The sequence below is a fragment of the Talpa europaea genome (genome assembly GCF_964194135.1).
Source record: "Talpa europaea genome assembly, chromosome: 14".
Lineage (NCBI taxonomy): Eukaryota > Metazoa > Chordata > Mammalia > Eulipotyphla > Talpidae > Talpa > Talpa europaea.
This window is the reverse complement of record NC_140082.1, coordinates 69,370,946-69,387,171: the sequence shown is the minus strand read 5'-3', so window position 1 is coordinate 69,387,171 and position 16,226 is coordinate 69,370,946. Positions and strand designations below refer to the sequence as shown.

Below are 16,226 nucleotides of genomic sequence, written 5' to 3'. Positions count from 1 at the left end.
AGGGGAGACCCTTCAGGGAGACCGTAGAGCTGCAAGGCCTCACTGCCCCCACTTACTTAGCGTAGGCTTTCTCCAGCAGGGCGCTCCAGAATTCATCCCTTTCTTCCGAATGGAGGAAGAGCAGCTTCCCGTTCTTGGTGGGCAGCCTGTCGTCTACGACCACCTCCACCCACTCTCCATACTGCCAGAACTGGGGGTGGGAAAACACAGCAGCTGCACCTGGAGTGAGCACCTAGCAGAGCGAGTCTCTCTGCAGGGCTCCCCGGGAACCTCCGCTGAGCAGGGTTCAAGTCTCCCAGCTTTAGTGAATGCGGAGCTCCTGAAAAGCAGGGTCTATCCTGCTATCCATGCACACAGGAGGGGCCAGAGGCAGCAGGAGAGCCAGTGTCTGAATTGAGAAAACTTGCCCAGCATCACACACTGGCAACTTCGAGGAATAGAGAACCCCATCTCCTGACCCTCATTCCCAAGCACCTTCCTCAGTGGGAGCTAGAGGAGGAGCCATGTCATAATTGGGTGGATGCATTAAAGTAGCACCTCCCAAACTCATGTGCATCCGAATCACCTGGTGGGATTATTAACACAGAGGTCCTGGGTCCCAAGCCAGGGCTGCTGATTCAGTGGATCTGGAACGGAGCTTAAGTGGGTGGAAAGCAGCAACCTCCATACCTGAAACCGAAATATTCCCGCGTAGTTCTTCTGGAAGTTCTGGTCCCTGGGGACCACACGGTAAAGCAGCTCTTCATTCAGGGTGAGGGAGGCAATGGCAGCCAGCAGCCAGCAGTCACCTGTATACATCATGGGGGGTGCACACTGGTCAGGCCTGGCCGGCTGTCTCTGACCCTGGCTGTCCTCAGAGCCCACCTCACACACCCCTTCTCCTAAGGAGTCAGCTATCAGACTCCTCTTCCAGAGTCCAGAGTCCAGGGGCAGCAGTGGATGCCTGGCGCCTCATACAAGTTCTCTGTTCCTCCCCTCCCAGCGCTGACCCATTCACATCTCCTAAGTACTCAGGCAGTGGTGCAGAAAATGGAAAGGAAGAAAAAAAGAAACAAAAATCTGTCTCTTTGGTCCCTTATTGACAACTCTGAAAAAGCATTAGGTTGGGGGAACATTAAAACTATCTGGCCAGCCCAGGATATGTGCATGTGGGAGTGTGTAAGTATGTGAGCATGAGTGTGAGTGTGTGAGCATGAGTGCATGTGTAAGCTTGAGTGTGAGTGTGTCTAGTCCACATGGCCTTGGGTGACACAAAGCTGGCTCTACATGTCTGTTTAGAGAAGTGACCTCTATGACTCATGAATCATGATGGCCTTAAGGCCTCCTTGCTTATAATCCTCTTGAGATATTGCTACACATTAAATCATCATAACTTGAGGCAGAAGAAATAAAAGTCAAGAGAGGTTAAAAATTCTAGGGATTGGGGCCTCCCCTGGTGGCACAGGCAGTTGAGCACCACACTGTGAAGCTGTCCACAGCTTCTGCAGTGCCGGTTCGATCCTGGCCAGCTGGCAAGGGTCCCACATGGTGCAGCAGACCTCTCCTGTCTCGCTCACTGCTCCCCTCAGCAGTGTATTTCATCAGTCTGCCTATTCTGTTTCCCACTCTGTCTCTGGTGAACACTCACCTTCCCGTGCATGTGGCCTGTACCCCGCTTCTTGTATAAATAAATAAATAAATCTTTAAAAAAAATTCTAGGTTCTGGTGATAGTCACTGTGGAGATTCAGGTAAATGCAGGAGAGGAGAGGAGAGGAGGCATCCTCCATGTAACTGGGGTCTCATGCCACTTTCTTGGAGACACTGGTTGGTTCCCTCAGGGTTTGATGTCAAAAGATTAAGCAAAGCCCCAGAGACCTCTTTTTTTTTTTTTTTGTGGGATCCTCATTGGCGGCTGGGGAACGAACCAATGCTGCAGAGGCTGTGGGCAGCCTCGCAGCCCAGAGCTCAACCTCCCACCAGGGGAGGCCCCCCAGAGGCTTCTTGCTTAACACCCCCGGGCTCTATCATCTCAGAATTGATGTAAACTTTGCTCATGTCCACATATATTTATTCTACACCCACCTCTGGGGTCTCGTTGTCCTTGTGTGCTGCTTACTGTGTGAGTACGACTTCATTTACTTGGCACCGTAGTTGTCTCTTTCCAGTTCCACAACAGAGCCCTGCCCTGGAGTCCAGGTCAAAAAGTTTTCTGACTTTTATTCCATTCAAATGGTTCCACAATCCTGCCTGTGTGTCAACCTTCATTTTCTCCATATAAAAAATCTGAGTCTTCTTAATGTATTTTCAGATGGAATCCCCTTTACTCTTTTAGAGCCCCTCTGAGGACCTTGTCTGTCCTTAGTTTTCCTCTCCATAGTCAAAGTTGGGTACAGATTCCAGGAGTTTTTCTCACCTGAAACCATGGTTTTCTCAGACTCAGAGTTCACAAGTGGTAACAAAAGTATGACCCAACAACCCGCCTCTGAGTTTCCCTCATCGCTCAGAATGGCTCCATCACCAGGTCACCCTAGAAAGGCCTTTGCTCTATTTACCTTATCTCTCTCAACAAAGAGGTTCATGATTTGTTCCCAACTTAATTGCTTTCTCCAACCAATATCATACTCATTTTCATTCTCTCTCTTTTTCTCTCCCTTTTTGAAATTTTCCTAATCCAGGAGGCAGCCCTGCTTCCCACTCCACCCTCTTCCCAGACTCCCCTTCACGGACAAACACCATCCTCCTTCCCAATTACCAAGTGAGACCAGGCCAGGCAGCCAAGGCAGCCAGAGTTGGTATGGACTGTTCTGGGTTATGTTGCTTTACACTCAGCGGGGCAGTTTCTCACTAAAAGGCAGTTTACAAAGAATGAGACAACAGAATTTCCTCCTTCTGATGGAAGAAAGAATAGAAAATCTAAAGAAAGCATCACAAGACTAAAATCTGACTTACACAAGGAGGTAGGGGTATAGGAGATTAATGTGACCATTAACCCAGTGTAGGGTAAACAATTGTCAGGCTTTTCTGCCCTCCCACCATTAGGATTGATGATGGATCCCTGTGGTCCTGAATGCATGCCTGATGGCGAGCACCTGGAGTGGGGTGTGGACATACATAGGTGAGTACAGAGGGGCTGAGACTGGCTTATAAGAGCAGTGTAATGGGACCAGAAGGAGAACAAACAGAGAAGCAGAGGCCATGAGAGAACACCAGAGAGCCCAGAAAGAGTAAAAACTCGCGGGGGGGCTGGAAGGCCTGCCAGCCTCCTGGCCCCCGGGCCCCCCTGCCTGGCGTGTACCTGGTAAACTCAATAAAAGCCGCCGAGGGCTCCAGGACTCTACCTTCAACCGTCTGCTCAGATCATAGAAAACCTGCTCTGTGTCCATCCTGCCACTACACCCGGCTATAGAAATCAAGATCCTTAGGGCCAGTGCCTTATCACAAGGCATAAGGCCCAAGCAGGTATCAGGCGCTGTAGGGAGTGTCCAAAGCACATACTTGAGGGTAAAGATAATACAGATTGGGCCCATGCTGGAATCTCCAGTTCCTTTTGGATTCTGCAGTTATCCAAAATCAGCAGCAAACAGGTCACTCCATAAAGAAGTGACCCTGCCCACAGAGAAAAAGTCTGTATCAATCTCTGCACTGGCTCGAGGCAGCAGTCCGTCTGTCCACCTGTGACTATACAGGTGCTTCCAACTCTCTCCCTCCACAGGGCGGCAGCCTTCCTGCCTGCCCCCGACCTGTACCATGCCAGGACTTTTCCTCACTGACCTCCCCCTGCGGAGGCTGCTCTCCTCAAGGCCACCCACCTGCACCCATGCAGGCCTCTCAGCAAACCTGTCCCTTTCGGGGAAGCTCTTCCTGCCCACTTGTGTCTATGCAAGTGTCTTTTATTTCTCCGTCCCTTTCCCTAATAAGCCTGCCCTTTAAATATAACTGTAGAGGCAGGACAGGCCACAGTGCAGGTTTTCTGATCCCATGCAGACCGGGTAAAGGAGGAGTCAGAGTCCTCAGTGGCTTTTTTGCAGGTCTTTTATTGGGGTTCACCAGTCGTATGGCAGGCAGGGGTGCTGGCTGGGGGGCTGGGAGGCTGGCAGCCCCCAGCAAGTCTTCACTCTATCTGAGCTCTCTGGAGTTCGTTTTGCTGCTTCTCGGCTTCTCTTTTCGGCTTCGGCTTCCACTGCTGCTGTTGGCGTCCCCTTGACGCCGCCCTTAAAAGCACAGTCTTAGCTCAGCTGAATCCCATCTACCTATGCCCACACCCTACTCCAGGTGCCCGCCATCAGGCATGCATTCAGGACAAGGATCCATCATCTATCCTGATGGCAGGAGGGCAGAAAAGCCTGATATTTTCTTTACCCTACAATAACTAACGTCTCTGTCTCGTGGAGAAACTCGCCTGGGAAACTCGCTGCGTGCTGCTGAAACGGGAGCTCTGGTGAAACCTTTCCCAGATTGAACCCAAGGACCCCGCACTCCAAACCCAATGACTCCAAAAAACATCACTTCCAAGCCATTCTTCTCCCTTTGCTCAAAAACTTTCAACTTCCTTCAGTTGCAACAAGAAAATAAAAGCTCTTCCCAGGACATCAAAACCCTTCACAGTCTGACCCCAACCTACTCCTCCAGTCCTTCCCCCATTAGCCTCCAGCAGTGAATCCAATCTCTAGTCAAACAAGGACATACACAAAACACCGCCAGCTTTTCCTCTGCTTTTCTCACTTGTTTCCTCTACTTGCAAAGTCCTTGCTGTGACATCACAGGTAGAATCTTTCTCCACCAAGACTTCCCTGATACCTCCCACATCACCTGTTTTCTTTGTGTTTTCTATTTGTCCATCTTTGTATGCTGATCACAAGCCACCTTCGCTCACAGCCATCACCGGGGCTGGACTCAGAATCTCCATTTCACATGGACTACTTGGCAGAGCTTTCCTGACCCAATCCCCAAGCTGCCTCGGTGCCCAGTGGAGTCCTCAGAGCCCCCAGCCCCTTCCTGAGCCACTGGAACACAACCAACTCCAGGCCCCATTCCTCTCTCGGCTTTCCCAGCAGAGCAGCGAAGTGAATGCCTTGGTCCTTGGTCATGGAGTTCCCAGAGGTGGCTGATTCACAGGAGAGGCTCCAAGAATGCTTGATGAATAAAAATAAATAAGCATTGAATCACTGAGTCACATTTGTTTTCTTGTGCAAATCCCCAGGAGCACCTAGCCCAGGTTTGCACTTGAATATCCTTAGTGTGTGGTGAAGGGGATCGAATTACACCTGACAGATTCCACCTCCACCTGCAGCGACGGAACAGGGGAAGCACACAAGGGGAGAGGACCCCAGAGCTCGGCCTCTGGAGGTGCAGGGTCCACAGTTCTACAACCTCCTCTGGGGCAGGTGGCCTCTCACAGAGACCCCACCCGCGGCCCTCCTGGCTGGGTGCAGCAGCCCCCACTCTCTTCAAAGCCAGGCTGAGCGGCTTCAACAGCCCACCTAGGACATTTCTCAGACATTACAATTCCAGGCACAGAAACAAAATATCCCTCAGCTGCTGACATCAAACAGGGCTGCCCAGCTGGAGGAGAGTTTAATTTTCTCTTCATCTGCCTTACTCCTGACATTTCACAGAGTCCACCTGGCTCTCACTGCAGGCACAGAGCTCCGAGGAGACATGGTGGGCACCAGCTTTTGGATTCCTGCCAGTGACTATATAAGGTGTGACTGGATTGCTGTGACAAAGACGCTTTTCTAAGCAACATCTCCAAATCAGTGTGTTTCCCTTCAGAGTCCTCGAGATGGTAGCCATTGATTCTGGTGCTCAAAATAATTCAGCAAATTGTTTGGGGGGGGCTGCCTTGATGCCTGTGGCATGTTTGTAGGGTTCTTCTCAGTGGGGATGCAGTTTTTTCTTTCTTTCTTTATATTAACTTGTTTAATTTTTTACATCATTGTTCATTTTTTGAACAATATTTTCTTCCCTCCACCCCCTCAGGTGTAGTCCCCATATACTTTCCTTCACCAATGCACCTGTGCACCATCACCTCAGTCCCCTGTGCTCCTCCCTGCCTCCCTCTCATCCCTCTCCCTCCTCCTCCCCTGCAGGATGTCTCTGGTTTATCATTGTCTGTTTTTGCTTTGTTGTATTTTGTACTGTTATTATTTTTATACACTGATGTCTTATTGTGTTCTCCTATATTCCTGCTGTAAGTGAAACCATCCGACATTTTCCTTTTTCCTTCTGGCTTATTTCACTGAGCATAATTATTTCTAGTTCCATCCACATTGCTGCAAATGGCCTGAGTTTATCTTTTTTGATTGCTGAGTAATATTCCATTGTGTATTTATGCCATATCTTCTTGATCCAGTCATCTATTTTTGGGCATTTGGGTTGTTTCCAGATTTTACCTATTGTAAATAGTGCTGCAATAAACATAGGGGTACAGGTGATCTTTTGAATCAATGTTTTTATGTCCTTTGGGTAGATTCCTAGGAGTGGAATTCCGGGTTATGTGGTAGCTCCATTTTTAGTAGACTGAGGAACCTCCAGACAGCTTTCCATAGTGGTTGGACCAGTTTGCATTCGCACCAGCAATGTAGGAGAGTGCTTTTTTCACCACATTCTCGCCAACATTTTTTGTTGCTTATTTTTTTGATATGTGCCTTTCTTACTGGTATAAGGTGGTATCTCAGTGTGGTTTTGATTTGCATTTCCCTGATGATAAAGGATGTTGAACATTTTTTCATATGCCTGTTGGCCATTTGCATTTCCACTTTGGAGAAATGTCTTTTAAGTTCTTCTGCCCATTTCTTGACTGGATTGTTTATTTTGATTTTGTTGAGCCATGTGAGTTCTTTGTATATCTTTGTGATCAGTCCCTTATCAGTTGACTGGAGTGCAAAGATTTTTTTCCCAGTCAGTGGGGTGTCTCTCTGTTTTGGTTAATGTCTCTTTTGCTGTGCAGAAACTTTTCAGTTTGATGTAATTCCAGGTGTTTATCTTTTCCTTGACTTTCTTTGCTTTGGGTGACAAGTCTTTAAAGATGTTATTGTTATGTATGTCTTGTAGTGTTTTACCTATATTTTCTTCTATACATTTTATGGTTTTGAACTTATGTCCAGTTCTTTTATCCATTTTGAGTTGATTTTTGTGCACGGTGAAAGGTAGGGGTCTAGTTTCTTTTTCTTGCCTGTGGTGGTCCAGTTTTCCCAGCACCATTTATTGAACAAACTGTCCATGTCCCATAGCATATTCCTTGTTCCTTTGTCAAAGATCAGTTGTCCATATAAGTGTGGTTTTATTTCTGGGCTCTCTATTTGGTTCCATTGGTCTGTGTGTCTGTTTATTTTCCAATACCAAACTGTTTTAATTATTATGGCTTTGTGGTATAGCTTGAAGTTTGGAAGTGTGATACCTCCTTTCTCCTTTGTTTTCATCAGTAGGGCTGTGGCTATTCATGATTTTTTGTGGTTCCATATGAATTTCATCAGTATTTGTTCTATTTCATTGAAGAATGTCATTGAGATTTTTATTAGAATAGCATTGAATCTGTATATTGCTTTTGGGAGGATGGCCATTTTAATAATGTTAATTCTTCCGATGCATGAGCAGAGGATGTCTTTCCATTTCTTTGTGTCTTCTTCTATTTCTTTTAACAGTGTTTTATAATTTTCTTTGTATAGGTATTTCACCTCTTTCGTTAGGTTTATTCCCAAGTATTTGATTTTTTTGGTTTCAATTATAAAAGGGATGGTTTTCTTGATTTCTTCTTCTTCAGACTGATTGTGTATAGGAAGGCTACTGATTTTTGCATGTTGATTTTGTATCCTGCTACTTTACTGGACTGGTTGATTATTTTGAGTAGTTTTTCTGTAGAGTTTTTAGGGTTCTCTATGTATATTATCATATTGTCTGCAAATAGTGATAGTTTTACTTCTTCTTTCCCTATCTGGATTCCTTGTATGTCTTTCCCTTGTCTTATTGCCCTGGCTAGGACCTCCACTATTATACTGAAGAGCAGTGGTGAGAGAGGACATCCTTGTCTTGTTCCTGATCTTAAAGGAAAGGTCTTCAGCTTTTCACCATTGAGAATAATATTGGCAGTGGGTTTGTCAGATATGGCTTTTATCATGTTAAGGTATATTCCTTCTATCCTGAGAATTTCAAGGGCCTTCATCATATATGGATGTTGGACTTTGTCAAATGCTTTCTCAGCATCTATTGATATGATCATATGGTTTTTATTTTTCTTTTTGTTGATGTGTTGGATTACACTGATCTGTTTTTGTATGTTGAATCATCCTTGTGCAGGGACACAGTTTTGAACTTAGTTTTAATTTCCGAAAACAGCCAGAATATTTGGGATCCAAGATCAGCAGTGAATACGGTGGATGAAGAAGCTGAGAGATGATTATGATGGACAACGGCCTGGTCCCGGCCTCCTTCAGCCGAGGACTGGTCACGGGCCACAGGTTGAGCCCCAGGGTGTTAGAGCAGGGTCTTCTGGGTCACTGACCTCCTGGGAAGTCTGGGAACCACCTGGGTTTGTCCTTCCTTCTCCTTGTCCAGGTTACATATGTATTGGTTTAACAGTTTTTAACATAATAAGCTGATTTATTTCCACTCAAATAATGATCCCTTAGAACCTGCCCATCTCATTGCCTCAGTTAACAGCAGGCAGACCCCAACTAGAACCATGAAGCATCATTCTGCTCTGTCAAAAAAAAAGTTTAAGTTGTAAAGATGACTAAGAAACCAAAATTGATGAAGGAACATCCAGTATGGAGCAGAATGGCCATCAGGAGGCCAGACTGACCTGCGTCCACCACACAGACCACTTCAGAACCTGCGCTTGCCGCAATAGCATCGCCACCACTGGGCCAGGATCTGACAGCTAGAGGGTAGCAAGCTTGGAGAAAATGACTTCTCAGAGGAATCGGCAGGGCCATAAGACTCTGTCTTGACACGATCCCTGAGCTGAGTGCAGCACCCCTTCCTCTTGCAGGCATTTCTTCCTCTTTTTAAACAGTCTTATTATATTCCCTGTAGGAGCAGCTCTGCGCCCACCCTCCCGTGTCCAAGCACTTCCACAGCTTGCTGGAGCTAGTGGCTCCCTGAATGGAATTCTCCTGAAAACCCCACTTTGTTCTCACTTGCAGATAAAGCTCTGGTTTGTTGCTGGATTACTGTTGTCAGAGTTCACCAAGAGACAACAACCTTGAGGCAGTCTCAGTTAAAAAAACAACCTCTAAGTTTCAAAATTCCCTTTACAGACAGATGTTGATTTATTATAATGAACACCTGAAACTTATATAATACAATGTTATGTCAATAAAAAAATATTTTTTAAATTCCCTTTACATGTTAAAATCCAGGTTTGAAGGTCTGAACACCTAGAGTTATGATAAGCCACAGGTGGCAAGAACTCAGGCTCTAGGTGAGTTTTCACCATAGGTGGAAGTGAAGATGCTTCTGGGCAACAGGTAGAAAGAAAGGAGGGGAAGAGAAAAGGTCAGACTTGGGAACCCTTGCTGTACCTACCCCCACCCTGAGGCTGAACAATGACTGGAGCTGGAACAACAGCAAAAGCCCAAAAAGTCAAAGCAGAAAGGATTATAGAGGCTTCTCACAGGAAACTCTGGGAGGGAAATTAAAAAAGCAACATGGAGTATCTAGGTGGAGAGGAGGTGAGATGAGAGAAGGTGGCAAAGAGTGCCCTCAAGTTTCCCCATGCAGTCAGGTGGTGACTGGGCTGAGGACAGAAAAAGATGGATCCTACTGTACAGGCTATGGCTCCTACTGCACAGGTCAGGGACTGGGTAGAGGGCCAGTGCACGGAGGTGGCCCAGTCAGCCAAGGAACTGATGGTGCCAGGAGACTAGGCCACAACATAGGCCAGTCACATCTCCTGGAGACCAGCCAGGTCACAGACACCAGGACAATACCAAAGACATTAGACCTTCTTTAGAACCAGGCGCCATCCTGGGGAGGCCAGTGAGGGGCTAGCCTTTAAGAAAGACATAAGATAGCTCCCGAAAAAAGTGACTGAGTGAGGAACATTTATCCAAAAGAGATGAGCTCCTGGAACCTGCAAGGTGGAAATACTTTTAAATGGTACATTTCCCTCCCACTCACCTCTGTGGACATGAGGGCTCCCAGCAAGCTGAGAACAGTTGAGCAAAATAAAGAATGCTAAGCTGATTTCACATTTGAATGCAATGCAAAGATTCTGACCCTACTAATGTGTGCTTGTTTTGTAAAAATCCATCTTCAATTTTGGATCACAGCTGAGGCACACTCTGACTGCTCTTCAGTATGACGCTGTTCCCAGCGTTTTATGCACGGTTACTATTTTAGCTCTGTACATTCCTGCTAAGTATACAATCCACAATCACACAGTCCACCCCCCTTTGCCTTCCCACTGGTGAGCATGCCTTTTCCACACCTTAGCATTTAACTCTTGCCTTCTTAAAAACATTAGCTCGCGCACACACACACACACACAAAACACACACACACACACACACACACAAACTACTTTTCTAGCCATTCCCATCTCTCTCACTAGACTAAAAGCTCCCTGGAGGTGGGCAATGGGCCTCGTACGTCTCATAAATCCCAGCATAAAACTCTTACTGCGTGTAACCATGTTGAACCACATCAGTATGAAATTGTCAGAAGTGATCTAAAAATTCATGCCCAATTATCTGCAAGAAATCTTCTGACTTAGCCCACTGTGCTGCTGATAAACAGGGAGAGATAAAAAAGCATATATTAATACTGTCTAGGACCAGATTTAGAACTTAATTTAACAAAGCTCCTATAACATTAGCCAGTCCAGCTGGAATAGGATTTCTTTTACTCGCCACTATTGATACTTTGAGCTGGGTAATTCTGTGCTACGTGGATGTCCCGTGCATTATAGGTTTCTTTGCTAGATACCAGTAGTACCTCTGGGGTGGGGATCATCCCCCACATTGAGAATTAATGACCCACAGCAAAATAAGGGGTTGAGGAAAGTCTTTCTGCAGTTGGAGGGAGTTGGACAAAATGACTTTGCATAAACCTGCCCTTCTAAATGATTGCTCAGTATTACAAATATCGTGATGATGATGATGGCGCCCTCTCTTTAGCCTACCACTAGTAGTTTTCTGGTAGCCACTTCCTCCCACTTCCCCCTTTCTTCTCTCACTCTCTCTTCTCTGGTTCATGAAATTGTAACAGTCAAAAGAGTCTCTCACTTGCTCCTCAAGTATGGCCCCAGCCCAGAGGTAGGGTCTCATTCCACCCAGTACCCAGTATTTGTGCCTCTGAAGACTTCTGGCATAGCATGATTAGAGTCAAGCTTACCTGGATTTGGGAGAGTGGCCACTGGACCTCCTCCAGGTCTTCCAAGTCATGTAATCTTACCATCTTCTTTTCCTCCAAATTATATAAATGCCAGCCCTCACCTCTATAACCAGAAGCAAAGCTAGCCATTTCTAAGCTTGGAAGACATCATCCCTGCTAGCTCCTTGGTGGCCCCACCCTGCAGCCTTGGCCTCTATGGCCAGCCCCCATCCTGCAGAAAGCCCTCTGCCTTCCTTTCAGCTTAGCCTGACAGCACAGGTGCCTGCCAGCCCTAGCTCTGCCATGGCCCTTTGTCATCCTCAGGGCTTCTGTTTACTTGAGATCATTGTTACCTGCTCCATATCACCTCATGGTAGCTAGCCAGGGAAGTGACTGATTCAGTCACCTTGGCACCCCCTGAGCATCCTCAGGAAGAACCTTTTTCCTTTGAATTACATAGTAAATGTCCCCCATTTGTCAGAGCCTTCAATCTTTCTTGAAAAACATGCCTGAGAGAGTAGTTCTTGCATGTCATCATCACTCACCAGTACTTGGCAAGCATCGCCATGTTATGGGTTGGTGTGTAGGGCAATGGGAGGAAGACTGGAGAAGCTTCTAAGCTTAGGAGAGTTAAAATAACATGGGCTTTAGGCTCAGAAAGCCTGGGTTTAAATCCTTAGGACCCTACTTATTGCTGACCTGCAGCAACCACTGAACCCCTACAATCCTCAGTTTTCTAATCTGTAAAGTGGGTTTGTGCCTTACATTTTATTGTACAAGATCACTTGATACTAAGCAAAAAGGACTTACGTGTAACAAAAGGGGTATTTAAGAATAAAAGAGGACATTAAGACATAAAAAACATATGAGTGTACAAGCATCAACAGACATAACATATCTGGAGCACCTCTTGAGTAACTTGATTAACGTTTCCCTGTGGGTAGAGGTCAGCTCCTCTCTATCCCAACCCTACTTGCTATCACAACTTCAGGATAGAGAGATAGGAGGGCAGTAAGTGGTGGGTTTCAAATCTCCAGAGTAGGGAGTAGGTACCCAAATATTGGAAGTGAGCACAGAGGACCAAAAGCCTCTTGGATCCTCTCCAGTTGGGACTCAGAGAAAATCAGGTGGAGAAAGTCAGGCACCAACCTCGACAACCTCCACAGAATTAAGAGAGAGTGGTGAGTGCCAGAGTCCTCAGAGAAGAACCCCAGACTTATTCACTGACCATGGCCCTGTGGTATAGTCTGTCACCACGTTGGTGGCATGATAAAAAAGAAAAAAGATTGGGTTCCTGGATGTTCCCGTTGGAAGTTGCCCACAAACCCTGAGAACGTGGTCAAGATGTTTACCTGCTCCAGTGCCCTGTGTGAAGTGTGATTTACTAAGACATTTAGGAAAATGAAAGAACCTCTGCAAAATTGCAAAAAAGACAAGAGAAGAGAAGAGAAGAGAAGAGAAGAGAAGAGAAGAGAAGAGAAGAGAAGAGAAGAGAAGAGAAGAGAAGAGAAGAGAAGAGAAGAGAAGAGAAGAGAAGAGAAGAGAAAAAGGAGAGGGGAGAGGAGGGGAGGGGAGGGGAGGAGAGGAGAGGAAAGCAGTGAGCCAAGAACGGACAGAGATGCCTAGTTGGCTTTCGAGAAAGTCCCTCAGTTCTTCTGAGGGACAAGAGGACACCAGCATGATGCCAGCAGTGACAGAGCAGAAGGCCAGGGCAAGGACCAGGCCTTAGCTGGGCCAGTCCTCCAGCACCAGCTTGGAAAGGAGAAGGGCTGAGGAGCAGAGTCTAGAAGACTCAATAGTTACCTAAAAGGGACTGAGTTATGACCAAAAATAGACTTACAATTACTGGATTGGACAACTTTTTAAACTGAATGGGATTAAATGTAAAGTTTCCCACTTCTCTAGACAGGTTGCTGAGAATGTCAACGGCAGTTTAGTTCTTAGAAATTTGCTAAGTGCCAAATTCAGACTGAGGAGCGGCTGAGGTGAGCCTCTGTTAAGTCTCCCACAGTGAGGGCCATCTCTGCTGATAAGGGACAATCCCAACAGCCTTCCTTTATCCAGAGCAAAACTGGAGTTTCAGTGTCTCCTGGAATAACAAGTGGATTTCCTGGGCTCACCTGCGGCGGTCATGCTCACATCCCCTAACATTGTAAGCAAGAGCCTCATTTGACATTCTGGTACCCTAGAACCCTTTTTCAGTAAATCTCCCCACTTGCATCAGCCTCCAATCGTCCTTGAAAAACATATCTTTGGGAGGTTGCCTTCCTTCAGGCCTACGAGTGTTCTTGCATGCATCATCACTCAGCAAGACTAAAAGGGAACCTCTTTCTGCGAATGTCCAGGAGCTGTCATTTGAGATTGCAGAAAGAAGCAAACTTGTCATGACCTGAAAATATTCACACACTTGCACTTAAACATCCTCCTCACTTCACACCAGCGGCTGTGCCCACCAACCATGCCAGTCTCGCGGGCAAATTACAATGCAAAGTGCTTGCCAAGTGGCAGTGATGTTTTGTTAAATTTACAAGATTTCATGAAGTTGATGAAAGTGACATTGGAGACCTGCTCCTGAGTCTGCCCAAAGAGAACCTGGCAGTTAAGGTAGTTACAGCTGAGAAAGAGAAAACCGATTCAACTCAAGGCAGGATTGGCACTTCAAAAGGGGAAGTCTGAGCATCAAAGGACTGAAAGAGGACCTGAGAAAACGGATGAAGTCTTTGAATGTTCTTAGGATTCTGCTTCGAAACTCAAGTAGGAAACATCTTGCTGACTTACAATTTTTTCAAAAACCGTACACCCCTCAAAAAGTCAACAGTGGGTTCATTCCTTGTTCTAAAATTTACCAGAAACTGCAATTATAAGTATTGTGAAATTGATGCAGTTGCAAATGACTGGTCTCTCAGATAAGCATTCACAAGTTTGTCTTTCCTAGATTTCTTGCTATTTCCTACTTGTTTGACAGGTTTGTCTTCTTGCACTGCAAGGAAAAGGGAGTTAAACAGCAGTTGCAGAAAAAAGCAAGCGGGTGCCCACCCATCTCCAGGCTGAGCCCTTCCCCTCCCCTTTGCAGCCTTGCCCATCTTCCCTTTTTTTCCCCTTTGTATAAATACCCCTGCCCTCTGCCAAAGAGCAGGACGGTAGTCTTTCAGACAGGAGTCTGCTACCTTCCTTATCTGTCGACAAATTAAATCACTTACCTTTTCCTCAAACTCTGCTTTCTTTTATTGGCTGAGGGAAACTGAGGCCAGCATTTGATATCAAAATCTAAGGGCAAAAGTTACATCATTTCTTCAAAGTCATACACTAATCAAACCTTTCTGGCACTGTCAATGAAGAACGTGGGCTTCTCTTTTACTTTTAGTGGCCGCTTCCCATACAGTTATCCTCAAATAGCAGGGATTCTTGCATCGCAGTGTGTCCTGCCTGTTGTTTTCTTTCTCCCACTACAGCAAATCACTGTGCTGGGAACACACTCCAAAATCCTTCACTAGCATCCAGAACACCCCCCATCTGACCACACCCCCCTTCCACCCTCAGCTTCTGCACTCCCTGTTCCACCTCTGCCACTTTCTTGCAAGTCCTCCCCAGAGTCACTGCCACTCTTTCTAGCCAAAGGAACTTTGTTCATTTTCTTTCTGCTGCCTGGCTCCTTCTTCCCCTCCCTGTTTACCAGGAGAGGAGAGACAGCACAGGCCCGGTTTGTTTGAAGAAGGCGCTTAATAGACATTTATAAAACAAATGAATAAACTGTGAAAATTCTCCCTGATTCTGACAAATTAGTATGTCTGAGAAACCACATGCCCCTTCACTCTTGTAAGCATCCTGCCACTCACCATCCCTGCCTCTTCCACATGGTCCCCACCTCCTGATGGATTTGTAAATTAAGAATCTAGCACACCTCAGTGGAAAATTGTCGTCACTTTATGGGTGCAAGAGTGCAAGCAGCCCTTGTTCTGGAAGCAGAACTCCAGAGAGCTTCAACCCCTGGCACTGCAAATATCCGGGAACTCTAAGAAAGCTTAGGAGGGCCATGTGCTCAGCAGGGATTGTTGGGGCTCTGCTGGGAGTGTCACCAGTACAGCTTCGAAGATTAGCCCCCAAATCTTACTGCTATTTTTCTGAGCAATTGTGGTGCGACTCCTTATGGCAACTATAATTTTGATATCCTCAAAATCACTCCTTTCAAGCCCTACTATATATAATAAAGTGCACTGAATAATCACTTCTGCAGCCCCCGCAGGTAGACTCACACAGCCACGTCCTGGTTCCCATGGCTACCCAGAAGGCGCTTCTCAGACCTGACAATACAGTGAGGGCAGCTGTGCTAGGGGGGCGGCTGTAACACAGCACAGCACTTGGCCAAGGACAATTCTGGCCCAGGGGGGTCTTTGGTTTCCAGGAGCTGCAGAGCACCCCAGAGAGTTAATGTAGTTCAAAAAGGAGGAAAAAATCAGGAAAGGTTGGCGGGCCATCTTTTGAATCAGAGGCCATCTTGCTTTACCTTCTAACTTATCAGCGGGTAAGAAAAGAAAGAAAGAAAACCCTTCACAGCTGAAAGACTTTATTCAATTTATTTCAGGGTTTCTTCTAGATGTTCAGGAAGCCCTCCAGGCTAACGTTCCTCTCATTTCTGCTATTGTTGAAGGAATAAGGTTCAATGGCATGAAACTGCTTCAGGACTTCCCACCCTTCCCCACCCTCCCACCCCCACTCTAAATCCAACCTTTATAGATTATAAAAATGGAATTGATCACCAGAGGGGAAAAATCGGTAGGCAAATACATTTTGGACTTAATGTAAATACATCTCAGAAACAGTTTATGGATGTGGTTTGCTTGCTGAGTTTAATTACAATTCCCTTTGAATTAAAAAATCAGGCAAAATGCTAGAAGCCAGGTCAAATGGAGAGAGAAAATAAAAGATGAGTGCT

The 16,226-nt window shown here is 46.2% G+C and overlaps 1 protein-coding gene across 1 annotated transcript in view; it reads right to left on the bottom strand.

Moving 5' to 3' along the window:
* Positions 1–16,226, bottom strand: part of CAPN8 (calpain 8) — a gene marked incomplete at both ends in the record, with an annotated part of 59,190 nt that overhangs the window by 25,501 nt on the left and 17,463 nt on the right. Inside the window, 2 exons of the mRNA XM_084254263.1 lie at positions 57–190; positions 670–788. Of these exons, the coding sequence (XP_084110389.1) occupies positions 57–190; positions 670–788 (253 nt within the window). The remainder of the gene's footprint in view (positions 1–56; positions 191–669; positions 789–16,226) is intronic.